A 15,640-nucleotide genomic window follows, 5' to 3' on the forward strand; every position below is an offset into this window, starting at 1 on the left:
CCAGTGGAACCAACTTTGAACCAGCACCAGTGCTAGCTCTGAACCAGCACCCGGTTCTTTTTGGTGGAAAAGGGGCATAAGCCACCGAGGGCAAAACACAGACAGACTCATTACAAAATGGAACAGTTTTAAGGAATCAGATAGCTATCGGATCAGAGAAAACACATGAAGTGACCAGGTGTAAAAAGGCCCTTAGTGAAAACAGGAAATGAACCCAACCTGTAATAATGTATACCATAGAAATATGCTAACAATGCTACACCTGTGTGTTTGCTTGATGAGCATTCAGTGACACTTTTTTTAACAGACAGCTTGTGTGTACAGTCAAGCTGCTGCTCTCAACAGTAGATTGCATGTCAACCTGCAGGTAAATTGCAGGGAAAACCTGTAGATAGCTGTTTTCTAAATCATACCTGCCAGAAGCTGTCACAACAAACAGGGAGTTTTGTTTTGGCAATAGGCTGCTATTGCTGTAAGACTGAAATAAATAGGACAGTAAAGGTGACATATTCTAAAGTCAAGATAATTTGTGCCTTATTTTCGCTTCTTAAACCAAATGCTAATATTTTCCTCAGCTGCTTTCAGGAGGAGAGAGAGACGGCCAGTGCAGCAGTCGTCTGGCTGCAAGGATCAAAGCGTTCTCTGAATTAAATGGAGATTAATACCTGCTGTTTCAAATGTGGGGAAATAAATTAGAAAAGCTAAAAGCACTTGAACAAGAAACTAGCGTGTCTGTCTAGGAAAAGTCATTTTACCTGAACGTCCCAAGCTTCCTTCTCTTGCCAGTAGGCTACAGCAAGATCCTGAGAATTATTGTACACTGGATTTTATTTCTTTTTTTTAATTATGAAAACATTTACATTACATTTACAGCATTTAGCAGACATGCTTATCCAGAGTGACTTACATTTTTATACACCTTAGCAATTGAGGGTTAGGGGCCTTGTTTAGGGGCCTTGCAGTGGCAACTTGGTGGACCTGGGATTCGAACCAATGACCTTCCGATCAGTAGTCGAACACCTTAAACACTGAGCTACAACATCCCTAACGCTAATGTATGTGCAAAAACACAGTGGTCACTGTACCTCTCACAATACAGGCCGTAAGTAATTGCACCTATGGTAAAGTAATGTGTTCTCATAATAACTCCTTACTGAAGGTCTCCTGGAACACGGGACTAAATATAAAGTAATATAAAAATGAAATTTGTGTTAAACTCCTATATGGCTCACCAAATACAAAAAGACATTAGGGATGTAATGAAACACTCTGGTCATCTAATCGATTTAATCCGTGATACCGGCTTCACTATTCAATTATCAGAATGTGTAAACAAAATGCACTGTAGGTTTACCATATCTTACAAAAAATTTAAAGTAAGTAAATACATTCCCAAAACTTAATAGAATGATTGAATTAGTCTATGTTAAATAATTTGTTAATATTAATACAAATTTATTAATAATAATAATAATAATAATATTTTAACCAGATCTCCAAAGTCAGTTAAATCGCCCGTCTTTCATTACCGCCGACACTGTGGCTTGCAGAGCTTTGGGTCTGGTGAAGTTTGAAAGCTACCGAAGAGCTTTTTTTAACGATCATGACATGGTTGTGTAACCATATAACCTATAATGTTTCTGTCACTGTGATCAGGAGCTATCGGGTTGTCATCCACTTCACAAGTGCAGATGATTCGCGGTAATGGCACCGGCTCTCCACGAAAGAATGGGATCATGTGACCAGTGTGCTTTTTAAATATTTGAATATTTTTATCTCTATGGGTTTCACAGATTGGAACATCTGGTTTTAAAAGGCATTAAATGCATAATTAATAAAAGGCTTATAATCATATATTCCCACAATGCACATCATCCCATTTTTGCAAGAAAAGATTCTTTTTTGTTTTATAGTTATTATTCATGTGATTTTATCACTCTTGAATCTGATTGGCCTGAACGTGTTGAGTTTCGATCGTAGTGCCTGCTCACAGTTACATTTATATAACTAATATCAATTTGATAATAAAATATCATTTTAATAGGTTAATGATTAACTTTAACCCATTTTTAATTATTAATATATTGAAACTTTGTGTATGGAAAAATATGGTGGTTGATATGGTGAAGCTGGTTTAAGGAGACATTTATTTCACATTATGGCATTTCAGATATCAGTGCTTGTCAATAAATTTGGGGGACGCTTTAGCTTAGTGGTTAAGGTGTTGGACTACTGATCAGAATGGCATGAATTTGAATCCCAGGTCCACCAAGCTTCCACTCTTGGGCCCCTTAGCAAGGCCCTTAACCCTTAATTGCTCAGCTGTATAAATGAGATAAATGTAAGTCACTCTGGATAACGGTGTCTGTCAAATGCCATAAATGTAAATGTAAATCTTTCACCATGAGGAAAGTCTTCAAGACAGAGGACTTTTTGTGTCCTCTGTCCTATGACAGTAACAAGATAAGCTGTATATTTTTTGGTTGCAATTTTGTTGTTGTTTTATTTTTCTGGAAATTAGTTTCAAGAGAGAGAAAAGAAAGAGAGTCTAAGTCTAGCGCATGAATAGCTGTTTTTGGATGAAAAAGTAGTAATAAAAACAATGTTATGACCAATAATAATATCAATTACATATTATTAAATATTCGGTTGTAGTACTACAATCAGTTAAAAATGCTTTTTGCATCAGGACACATCATTTATTACTGTCATTAATTATTTCCACATCATGACCTATTGTGTTTTATTTCTAACAAATCAAATGTCCTGGAATGCAGAGATAAAGCAACACTAAACCACTGTGTGAGTGTCTATACTGTCTGACTGAACAGGAAGTTCCTGGGTCTAATTAATGTCCTCAAGGCTGATGTTGAAAGGGTTCATTTACTGGCTTATGAAAAATTCAGCTGATAGGTAGTCTGTGGAGGAATGTCCTTAGGTGCAGTCAGTTTGAGCATGAGACTGTGTGCTTATAAAGAGCTCATTAGAACACTTGTTATGAATAATTCTGCTGGGGACCATGAGGTACTCAGTCAGGCCTGCCTGATTTCCTTTTGCTATACTTTCTATCCTGGAGGAGCCATAGAGAGCATCACCACTGCTCTAACTAATCAAACAGCAGCAAGAACAGACGTCAGCACTTAAACCAACTGCCAGTAACATGATGCATGCGGAGCACCTTTAAATATCAACCTCGTGTGCTGGGTGGCACTGTGTGAGGTTCCTTTTTATCATTGTGAAATCACATGTTTAAGGTGTTGCAGACTTGCAAAGCCAGAAGTACAAGAGACTATATCTGGCATTGTACTCTGGAGCGACAGAAAGAGAAACTATAGTCTGCCTTCCTATTACTTTGATAATGTTTAATCTTAATTCCAAAATCTCATAAACATTTGATCATCTTAAATCTTATGGTATGCCCTATGTGTCAGTATTCCTGCTCTATCCATCAATCTGTCCATCAATCTGTCCATCCATCCATCCATCCATCCATCCATCTTAAATCTTGTGGTATGCCCTATGTGTCAGTATTCCTGCTCTGTCTATCTATATATCTATATATCTGTCTGTCTGTCCGTCCGTCCGTCCGTCCGTCCAAAATCTTGATGTATGCCCTATATGTCAGTATTCCTGCTCCATCCGTCCGTCCGTCCATCCATCCATCCATTGAAAATCTTGTGGTATGCCCTATATGTCAGTATTCCTGCTCCGTCCGTCCGTCCATTCGCCCACTCAATCGATTCCTAAATGTGTTATGACAAGGCTGCTAGATACTGTGTGATCTCAGCACTGACTTGCATCTTCTCTGTATTTTTTTTTTTTTTTTTATGGAGACAGCCTCAGTTTTATGGAACCCATGCCACCATGACCAGTTGAAGTTAGCAATGCATTATGAATATCCATGTTATGGACTGGTTTGTATCTGCTTGATTCCATAAAGTTGTTTAGTGACTCTGTGCCTGCAGCTAAGAACTACTAAGTTTAAGCAGCAGTGAGCACTGGAGAATGTCCTCATACATGTCACACAGGTGCTCAGACTCAGGAACAAACCCAAAGAAAGAAGAACGTAAAGAAGGGATATCTTTCTTTGGAATTTTGTGTAAGCCTGTGCAGCTTTTCTTGTTGTTTTAACATGTTGGATTGATCTCTGTCTTATTGCTTATATGAGCAAGCTAGGAGGAGGGAATAGGAGGAGTTTTTCCCTATTCTGTTGATTTTTTTTTCCCCCATCTGTATTTTGTGCACATCCTAGAGAGAATTAGTTTGCACCATAGTCTGCAGCTTTTTTTGCAGCATTTATTTTTAGCCATGTTTTCACACCCCTCCAAACACTGGAAGAGCAGAATGTAGGAAATAGGAGAGAGTGATAAACAGACACTTAATTAAAAGCTCTTTGTTAAAAGCAGGGCATGGCCAGACACTGTCACAGCCTTCAAACCTTTTTTTTTTTTGTGTGTTCACAAAATAGGTCACATGTAAATGAGAACAGCCAGATGTGTATGCAATGGGGGTGAGTGAGAGAAAGAGAGAGAAACATTTGTAGATGAAGAACGAATGCACAGTGTGAGACCAAATGAAAACACTGTCAAAAGCCTCCTACTCTCAACAAGCGTCATCAATAGCGAATTGTCACTTATTCAGATGTTTCAAACTTGTGAAAATATTTCGCTTTCATCCAAGCAAGAATTTATCTTTATGCAAAAACATCTCTGTGTATTTTTTTTTTCATGGTCTTCAAAGAGTATCTTTAATAGGATGCTAGAGGATGCCTGACCTGAGCATGCAGAGCAACATCAGGGAGAGTCATCAATTTTATAGAGCACAAGTTGCTGTCAATTGTGTAGACAAAAAAACTCATGACCGTGATCATAAGGTTTTATCTGAGTTGAGAATCAAAGGTAAAAACGAACCTTAAATATAATATTAAAATCCCGATCTCTCCACAAAGACTTTAGTCTGACAAGCACCAAGTACCCCTTCATGCCCACTTTATTTACCCTTTATCAGACAAAAAAGGAGGGATCTTACAATCAGCTTTATTTATACATTATAGGAATGACTCAATATTAATCTAATTTCCCAGAGCTGTCCAGAGTCGTAGTGTTTGACTCCAAATTATAGTTGAAGAATGTTTTTCTGATTACAGTGATTAAGCCATTGACCTGCACCACGGACCTGCGGGCTGAATAAAAGAGTCCAATCGCCAAATTACCAGAATCAAAAAATCAAAGTCTATTCACATAAACTACAAATAATAACTAGATTTGTAAAGTTCGTCGCGACAAACTTTGATGTTGGATTTGACGAGGCAAGTATTCGCAAAGGCCGGTGCTTTTTGGAGGCGAGTGGACATAAGGGTCAGTGTTACTTTTGGAGGCAAGTGGACAGAAAGATAGGGTGCCAAAACATTTGGAGGCAAGTGGAGATGAGCATGTGATGTCATCCGAATACTCCTGAGGAAGTTCTTCTCATTGTGCTGAGTGTTTTGATATATCACATGCCCATGTTGTGCAACTTTTTTTATTTTCACGTGACGTCACGTGACGTCATCAGAATACACATGAGGAAGTTCTGAGTGTTTTGATATGTCACTTGTCCATGTTGTAAAACTTTTTTTGATTTTGCATAATTTGAGGCGGGGCTGCGGGACAACCGAAAGGCCAGTCGGTACAGCAATTTAAAACTGTGTTCAGAGTATCACCCTAAAGGAGCTGGCCGAGTTTGGTGTAGATAGTTCGAAAGCTTGCCGAGTTCTAAACCTCCAAAGTTTATAATGGGAGTCTATGGGAAAAAAGGCCATTTTGAGACCCGGTACCAGAAGAACCGGTACTCGGATCACTTAGAAAAGTAAGCAACAAATTTCAGACCAGAGTCTACAACATATCCGAATTTGGTGCATGTGGCTCAAAAGCCCTAGGCCGCATTAAATTTTATCAATTTTTGTCTAAGCTGAAATAGGAAAACAGAATGTTGGCTTCTACAAAGCCAACGTAATAAACTCTGCTTGAAACATGGGCGTATAAGAGGAGGTTTTTGTTTAATTCAAATGTTCTTTCTACTCTTGCAGTTAGGTGGACACACACACACAAACACACACACACACACAAAAACACACAAATTGAACCAAATCATCACATGTATGATACAAACACCATTCTGTCCATCTCACCACCACAACCCCCCACCCCCCACCTCCTCCTTACACACATATACACACAAATTGCAGTACCAACAACGGCACGAGTTGTAACAGAGGGAGCACAGACGGCCGTTATTTTTGAGCTGAGCACTGAATCCAAGCAAGGCAGACACTTGCTGTGTCTTTAGGGAGATGGTAGGCGTTAAAGGCTTTTTGAGTAGCTCCTCTCCTGTCTGCACAGCTCCTCTATAACCAGCAAACAGGACACCACCCCAGTATCCAGCTCACCAGAATCAGGTCATGTGCTCAGTAAAAAAAAAAAAAAAAACTAACAAGAAAAAGGCCATTTATAGACAGAGAGTAGATGTGGCATGGTGCTGGCCAAGCTATTTATCATTTCAGTGTCATTTCTAATGTGACATAATATGCCTAATGAATAATGAGTGTGTGAAAGGAGATACAGACTCTCATACCATCACGTTGGCACAACAGAGAAGAGCATTTATACACTCAGTACCGATGACAGCAGACAGATTTAAAATGTTTAAACGACCGAATAAAAAGACACAGATGAAAAGAAACGCACCGACAGAACAGAACACTGTTATATTCTCTGTGAGACTGATGAGTAAAGAGATGATGACGATGAGGCTTGTGCTTAAATTGACCATATGAAGTGGTTTTTTTTTTTCAGCTGAAAATAAATCAAGTATGGTACAAATGTCTTTCTATTTATATGTACTGTATACTTAACATACTAAAAAGACACTCGTTTTACAGCGGCATCGTTTAAGAGTATTTTTCTTCTAGCAAGTAAATTGGACTGTAATGATGAGATATCGATATATACGTAAATAACATGTGCTTTTGGAATAATTCGGTAGTTCAGACTTAAGTTTAGTCTTCACTACTTACTGACTTTACTGTTACTCTGAGTAACAAGCATCTCACGTTAAAATGCAGTTTTATCTCCGATGCACAGTATTTCGTTTAGTGGAAAATATTAAAGACGTAATATTGACATTTTATTCAGTTGACAGTTGTCAGAAAAACATTGCAATACATGTTCGGTATTGTGAAACGTTTCTCAGGTATAATACAGTATTTCATCATATCGTTTTCAAGCGTGTGATCAAAAATTAGAGCCAGAGTGCTGTATTCAGGATAGCTTGATCTACACACTCACACTCACTCACACACACACACACACACACACACACACACACACACACACACACACACACAAAGAAATACTAGAAATAATCTGTGAACAAAGTTGTTGTTTTTATTTTTTTATTTAAATCCAATTTGATTTCATTTACAAAGATTTTTAGTAAATATTAGTAATTTATGAATTAGTTACTATGTGACTATATCATCATGTTTTCTGTTCCTGGTGATTTCTATCATTTCTATGCCCACTTTACTTGCAACATTTTTGAAATATGAATGAAAACATTCACCAAGCCCGGCTTTTTACTTTCTCCCCCTTTTAGGTAAAAGGGAATATTAATTTAGATGTAACCCACAAGGCAATTGAACAGCTGTGGTGAAAACAAAATGGCCAAACCAATAAATATTTCATCACGGACACCAGAAGATGATCAGTCAGCTGCGAACAGGACAACCTCAGCTGTGTACAGGAAGACTTGTGTAAGAAAAGAAGCTGTCTTAAAGCCCTCTAACACCCTGGAAGTAACAGCTTTAATAGTGTGACTTTTCAGCTGACACATTTCAGCTTTGAGTTTTATGCTTTTTTGACACCTCCATTTTAGGGAACAGTGTAAAAGTGTAGAAACTGAGCAAAGGAGAGGTGGTTGTGGATGTTCTAGCATCTTAAACAAAACAGGATTATAAAACAGAGTTATTTTAGAGTAAAAAAGAAACAACACAACAACTGTTACAAATGATATTGACTTTGAGCAAATCTCTATACATGAAGTTTTTATTCGACAAAAAACTAGGGCTTTATTGCACTAGACACACCTTTTTCTATACTGTGCATTTCACATATCTTTTTCTTCTTGTTATGCCCCAATCGATAAGGATCTATTTTACCCATCAGCCCCAGCACATCACACGTTAATTCATTGTTAAGCGTTTGACATTGTTCCATGTATGTGTTTGTGTGTGTGTGTGTGTGTGTACACAGCCTCGATCCTAGTCTTCCTGTGTTTGTCATGCCTAGTGTGTGTTTATGGTTCTAGTTTTATGGTTATGGTTGTGTTACAGTGTTTCAACTACTGTAAATCTGCACTGGCATCTCCTTCCTCTACACAATCTTGACAAATATATAATAACGTGCCTTTAATTTGAGCTTAATCATCCTCCCAGTCTATTCAAACTCGGTCACACTTAAGAGGTTGACTGTTGCTCTAAGCAATAACAAAAGATGTCTTTGCAGTTCTTTCACAATCAGAGTAAACGTAAAAGATTTTTGTTTGTTTTTTTCCAGTTAATCTTCCAAATCACTACTATTCCTCAGTCTTAACAGTACATGCCATGATTGCCAGTTTATTTCTGTTAGATGAGTGATTGACAAGCTAATAATGTAGTTAGTTGTGAACAGCATCTTGGAATATGTCACTCTGCATGTGTTTGATATAGTCTAATGTCTGGCAAAATATTTGCACACAAGTAATTATGAACCATGCTCAGTAATTTGTAGTGCATCTGTGTGGCAAAGAAACAAAAAAACAACATACTGTAATAAAACGCATGTTTTATTCTTTTGCTGGGGTCAGTTAAATATAATGACGTTTTAATTCCCCTCCGGTGTGGAGATATGTTCTCTATTAGCTACATGGCATCGGTGAGGTCCAAAGGTCTTGAGAGAACTATTGAAAATATTTGTTTGCATCCTTTTGAATGAAAACCCCATGTGTTTAATGGTTATCCATGATAAAGAATAATGTGTGAAGACGCTTCCTCTTGATGTCCTCTGTTTTCTAGTTATGTGTAATATACTGTATAAAGCTCTCCATGATCAGGGCACGAAGTTGCATCAGGTTTATTTAAGACTGGCCTCCTTAGTTTTGTAAGGTTTTAAATGAGGCAACACAGATCTGAGCAGAGCAGAAACCTGGACGCATGCCAGACTCGGGGCTGTTTTAGGTCTGATAATAGCCCAGAAATGTCCTTTCTCCAGAGACAGTGAGGTCAGAGCAAAAACTATGCAAAGCCAACAGGACATCCAGGTTGTATTTATTTTGTAGAGTTTTGACCTTAAAAAATAATGAAAAGCATGAGGTTTGTCTAGTAATGGTTTAATTAAGGACCTGGATTTAGATTCTTGTATCAGACTAGAGCACTTATTTACATTTTATGGCATTTGTCAGAGATTCTTAATTATTATTATTAGCTTATCCAGAGTGACTTACATTTTTTTCTTATTTTACACAACTGAGCAATTGAGAGTTAAGGGCCTTGCTCAATGGCCCAGTGGCAGTTTGGTGGAACTAGGATTTGAACCTACAATCAAACTGATCAATAGTCCAACATCTACCACATCCGCGACATCTTGTTCAACTTCATGGTTCATAATTCGTAATGGATCATGTCTTATACACTGAAAATACGGAGTATATGTTTAGTAAGATTTAAAAAGTAAATATTAGGAATAGTTTCTCACAAAAGCTGATTTTATTGCTTCTACTAAATTTTATTTACACAAGAATCTGCTGTAAATTGTGTGTAGCGGTTGTGCAATGGTTGTGTAGTATTGACGTGATGCAGTTACTTTATAAAAATCCCATGAGGATGTTGGCACTGACAGAAAGACATGACTATACTATTAATTGAACTTTATTAGTTTTTATATGGTGTAATAGTGCAGTGGGAAATGCCGCTGCTTTACAGCATCATGGTCATGACCTTGGGCGAGCCTTCAGTTTTATTCCAGAGCTTTGAAAAATCATGTTGCCTATTTTAAAACAAATAATGTTAATGCAACAAAATTCATCCTTGTGGAGCAGATGTACATATTTGAATTAAGCAAATTTTCATTTACAGCATTTGGGAGATGCCCCTTTTTTACCCCTGAGGGTTAAGGGCCTTGCTCTTATGTCCTAGGGTGCAATTACCTGCCTCCTGCATCTGATTGAAAGGAGATGTTTGTTTAATTAAAACAATTAATTTTTGACTTTGTTTAATTAAAATGAGTCGATGTGGTCAAATTTAGGCCTTATGTATACATATAAAATAGATATGAATAATGAACTGGAAACCAGTGCATAAATCAGTTGGGTTTTCTTCTATTCTTCTGCTCTTATACTTATAATTGTGGTCCAACATGCACACAATCTAAGTGTGTTTGATTTATAAACTATTGTCTATTGGGACAGTGATCTGAAGATGTGTGTTAACTTTGGTTTATAAAAGATTTATGAGTTTAGTGCTGGCAAACACTGCACGCAAAACACCAGGAATATTTCATCTTTTTCATCTCATGGCTTTCTTATAATATAAGGAGCTACTGTTTTGTTGTGCATTCATAAATCATTGGTATCAGTTACATTTTCGATGATAATGAGATTTTTAAAGGATAAAAAGAAAAACAACCCGAGAAAACAATTAATCTGAGGAAGATATGACGTTATTTTAACCACACTTTATACCACACAATCAATCACATGTTTGATAGATGATACATTTCATAGCATAAAGATAACCTAACTTTTTTAGAACCATGGAGGTTTCTTTCTCACTTAACTGGTAAGAGAAAAATGGTATTCAAACAAACTGTTCTGTAAGGCCGCGTTCACACTGCAAGTCTTAATGCTCAATTCGGATATTTTGCTCAGATCTGATTTTTTTGTTTGGCTGTTCACATTACCTTTTAAAATGTGGCCTATATCAGATACCAGTGTGAACTGTTTGCTGTTTCGAACTGACCCGCATGTGCAAACGAACAAAAACAATGACGTCACACGCAGCACGCCGTTGCGCTAAAGTTGGCGAGATTATGGAGGAAGTATTGTATCATCTGGTGCAAGCAAACATACAGTTGAGGCCAAAATTATTAGCCCCCCAGGAATTTTGGAACATTTTCCTAAAGATCTTTCCAATGTTTGCAGCATTGATAAAACTTGATATAATCAAACATTCGCCAGTGCTATTTAGTAGCTTTTGGTACATTTTGGAATATAAAATACATTTTTAGGCTTGCTTTATAATCAAATATAGTGAAAATGGGGTGGTCAAAAATATTAGCCCCTTGTGAATATTTGCTTTCAAAACACACCCAATTAATCAATCAGCTTTCAAAACACACCTAATTAATCAATCAGCTTTCAAACCACACCTGTGCAGTCAATTGGCTTCCTAACAACACCTGGGCATTCAATCAGCATTAAAGGACTCCAAGGAACAGGGCACTTGAACACATTATTGGGAGAGACTACTTTTACTCACCATGCCAAAGACAAAGGAAATCAGTCTTGAGCTCAGAAAGAAGATAGTGGAGGCTCATGATAAGGGGGAAGGCTATACTGCCATTTCCAAGCTTTTCACAGTGTCTAGAACCGCCGTACGTTGCATCATTGCCAAGTACAAGGAGACAAATTCTGTAAGAAACAAACCTGGGCGTGGTCGTAAGCGCAAGATTTCAAGAACCCTGGAGAGGAAAATAGTCAGAGATATCAGCAAGATGCCCCAGACATCTGCCAAGATGATTGTTGCTGACCTGGCCTCTTCTGGAGTTGATGTTTCAAGGAACACAGTTGTGAGGGCTCTTCATCGTGGTGGGCTTCAGGGCCATCGTCCCAGAAGAACCCCTTTACTCAAACAGCGGCACATCACAGCTAGACTGAGGTTTGCCCGTGAACATTTGAAAGGTAAAGATGAGTTTTGGGAGTCTGTGCTTTGGTCTGATGAGACTAAACTGGAACTGTTTGGGCACATGGATGTTGCTTATGTTTGGTGAAGAAAGGGTGAGGCCTTCAACCCTAAGAACACAGTTCCCACAGTTAAACATGGTGGTGGGAGCATCATGCTGTGGGGCTGTTTTGCAGCTTCAGGCACAGGGAGCCTTGTTCGGGTGCATGGCATCATGAAAAAAGAAAATTATGTTGACATTTTGAGGGATAATATGCAGAAATCTGCTCGTAGTCTAGCCTTAGGTCGTCGCTGGGTCTTCCAACAAGACAATGACCCAAAGCATACATCGAAATTGGTCCAACAGTTCCTGAAGGATACCAAAACAAAGGTCCTGGAGTGGCCCGCACAGAGCCCAGACCTCAATCCTATTGAGAATCTGTGGCGAGTGCTCAAAGTGAATGTCCATGCTCGGAAACCACGTAATTTGGACCAGCTGGAGCAATTTGCAATGGAAGAATGGGCTAAAATCCCTCAGGAAACCTGTGCCAACCTAGTAAAGAACTACTCTAAGAGGTTGTTGTCAGTTGTGGCTCAGAAAGGGTTCACTATTGACTATTAATGACCGGGGGCTAATAATTTTGGACGTTTCATTTTTGCCCTTTCTTGTTTCAACTCACTATTTCAATTAAATATCCTAATCAAACTTAGTGGAGATTTTGTCTTTGTTATTTTGGAAACAAACACACTATAAAACACTTGTTGTTAATGGTCATTTCCATGGAGAAATCAAGAGTTTTGTCTAATTTCATAAGGGGGCTAATAATTTTGGCCTCAACTGTATCATGTAATGCTATAATGTGATGTATTCAATGCAAGCATTATGAGCTGGTTCACGTAACCACTTTATATAACACTCTTAACACACACGTTACCAATCACGTTTGTGTCGAGTTTTCGCCGAGGCGGAAAAAAAAAAAAAAAAAGGTTTCGCCGGCGCAAAAAAAAATTTGCATAATTGTGACGAATGTCGATGTAGATTGATGAAGTCGCATCAAATCCGCCTTGGCTGTTCACACTGCGGCCACATTGGAAAAAATCAGATTTGGGTCTGATTCAGGACCACATATGGAAGATTTGAGTGTTCACACTACTCCTGAAGAAGTCTGACCTGGTCACTTGACCCCAAAAAAATTTGGGCCACTTTTACCTGCAGTGTGAACGTGGCTTAAGAGTCTTTCTTGAGAGTGTCTTCACAGTGAAATAAATGTTTTTATTTTAATATCCCCAAATACTAGTTTTTTTAATTAAAAATATGCAAATTTAGTCATATTTAATTGCTGCTTATAAAGCACGAATGCATTTGCATGTTGTCAGTTTTGGCTAAGAATATACTTAAAATGCTTTTATTTTTAAATGATAGATTTAATTTCTTATGAATCATTAATTATATATATATATATATATATATATATATATATATATATATATATATATATATATATATATATATATATATGTAAGTATTTATTTATATTTATTTACTTGTTTATTCTCCCTGTATTGTGTATTGTACATACTCTTTGTACATAATTGTGTGGCATTCTGTGAAATTTGTTCAGTTAAATTATGTTGACTTCTCTCCTGACATTCACTGTGTCAGATCACACACAGATAGCAAGGTTTTTAACAGTGTTTTAATACATTTGGTGAATTTGGAGTCTTGAGTTTGACGAGAAAACAAAAATTGGCCACATTTCAGCAATTTGTTTTGCCAGGCCAACACACACACACACACACACACACACACATCTTAATAAGACCAGTTTGTGTCTTTTCAAAGAAAGCTCATTCTCCTTGATGTTAACTCACAACACTTTTCTAAGCGATCTTTTTTCTCATGATTCCTGAACCTGCTCTTGTCTCTCCTCCTACAGGACAGCGCCGAGAATGAGGTGGACAGGAACAAATGCTGCACGCTCTGCAATATGTTCTTCACATCTGCCATCGTAGCTCAGTCGCACTACCAGGGTAAAACACATGCTAAGAGAGTACGACTTGTTCTGGGAGAGCAGCCCAGCTTACCTACCCCCACAGGTCAGATTAATACGAGCAATGTTTATTCATCGTAATTAACATCTGAATATGCTGTGTTCTTCTCGCTGTGGCTTTGATTACTGTAATGTCTGTGTTAGCCAGGGGTTATGCTACTGTACGTAATGCACTGGGATATTTCAATTATTTTCTTACCTATTAAGATTTATTCTTGTATCAAGCCGTGGAAAGCTGGTCAGTAGAGGCTACATTAGTTGTGGTCAGCAGAGCTCTGGAGCTGCACAGATAGCATGCAGAGGTGATGATGCACTGTAAAATAGTCAGCAGACAGGAATTAGGTGCCCAATGGTGTGCACTTTCACCAAGCCATGAATCAGAACTGGCCTGTAAATACTGGAGCAGGGGACTGGTGTAGTGTAAAGGTAAATCATGTGTGGCATGAAGCTCAGGCTGGAGGCATGCTGAGACAAGCAGCCTTTATTTAATACCCCCTGGCCTGATGCTTAACGCAGACTGAACTGAATTCAGGCTCCAGACTGCATGGAGATAATGGATACTGATGGGTTCCACTGGGACGTGAGCTCATCAAGACTACTAACTTCTACTAACACACTAATTTAATTTCACTCCTCAGACACGTGACTAAATCTGCAGGTTCATTTATAATTACAGTGACACTTTGCACTGTAAGTCATCTATATATCAGGATCAGCGTACAGTATATTGTGCTTTTTGCACCCGCTACAGGAGAGGTTGAATTCTCACGAGGCCGGTGCGTGACGCGGCATCTCAGGTCACATTCGGTGTGAGTGTGAGTATGCACAGGGCTGTCGCTTTCTGACAGCACCATTAATCTTTATGCCAGTGGCAATATCCAAATCCATTCAGCTTTCAATTCCAGTGTGCGCCCAGCAGCAAATAATAGACTAATGCTTTTAGGGTTTGCCAATAGATATTATCATATATTGCAATCATTTAAGTGAAACCTGAACCGTTATTTCACAAATTATCACTTTTTTTTTCCTCTCACAATGGTACAACACCTTGTATTTAACATCCATATTCTGCCAAAGTGCACCTTCCCAAGGAGTGTTGCTTCTACTTTATCCAACCATTTCATTTATGTACAGTTTAAGGCTATAGGAAAGATTGAGCTGAATTATATCAGAAGAATATTACTCTAGCTCCTGTGCATTAACTGAATCTCACACAGTGTTTAACTAGGTATATCAAGATTTAACTCCAGGAACATTCACTATAATGTGAAACGATTTCCCGTTTATTATTTCCGTTGGCTATTATGGAAAACAATAAAGTTACCTAAAACATTTCCCGGTGTGCCGTATTAAAAAGCTGTCGAGACAAAGTGATTAACAATAAATGGAAGCTTGAAACAATACTGAGAGGCAATGCTGAGAAAAGATGTGGATGTGTATTATGACTTGATGTCATGCGTTTACAATGGAATGTTTAAATGCCTCCTCTGTGACCTGAGGGAGCATTTGACAACTAAACAGCGTAATCCTCATTCTGATTTAATTATTGTCAACTCCGTTTTGTAAGTTTTTTTTTTTCAATCAATCAATAGACTGTAGTATTTTTTTCAATTACAAAGAAATTACTGAATGATTT

At 38.0% G+C, this 15,640-nt stretch overlaps 1 protein-coding gene across 1 annotated transcript in view; it reads left to right on the forward strand.

The window, feature by feature from the left end:
• The window catches only part of zgc:171482 (zinc finger protein), a 69,740-nt gene that overhangs the window by 27,164 nt on the left and 26,936 nt on the right, over positions 1-15,640 (forward strand). The window contains exon 4 of the mRNA XM_060871381.1: positions 13,891-14,050. Within this exon, the coding sequence (XP_060727364.1) occupies positions 13,891-14,050 (160 nt within the window). The remainder of the gene's footprint in view (positions 1-13,890; positions 14,051-15,640) is intronic.

Source organism: Tachysurus vachellii, chromosome 6 (genome assembly GCF_030014155.1).
Source record: "Tachysurus vachellii isolate PV-2020 chromosome 6, HZAU_Pvac_v1, whole genome shotgun sequence".
NCBI classification, from domain to species: domain Eukaryota; kingdom Metazoa; phylum Chordata; class Actinopteri; order Siluriformes; family Bagridae; genus Tachysurus; species Tachysurus vachellii.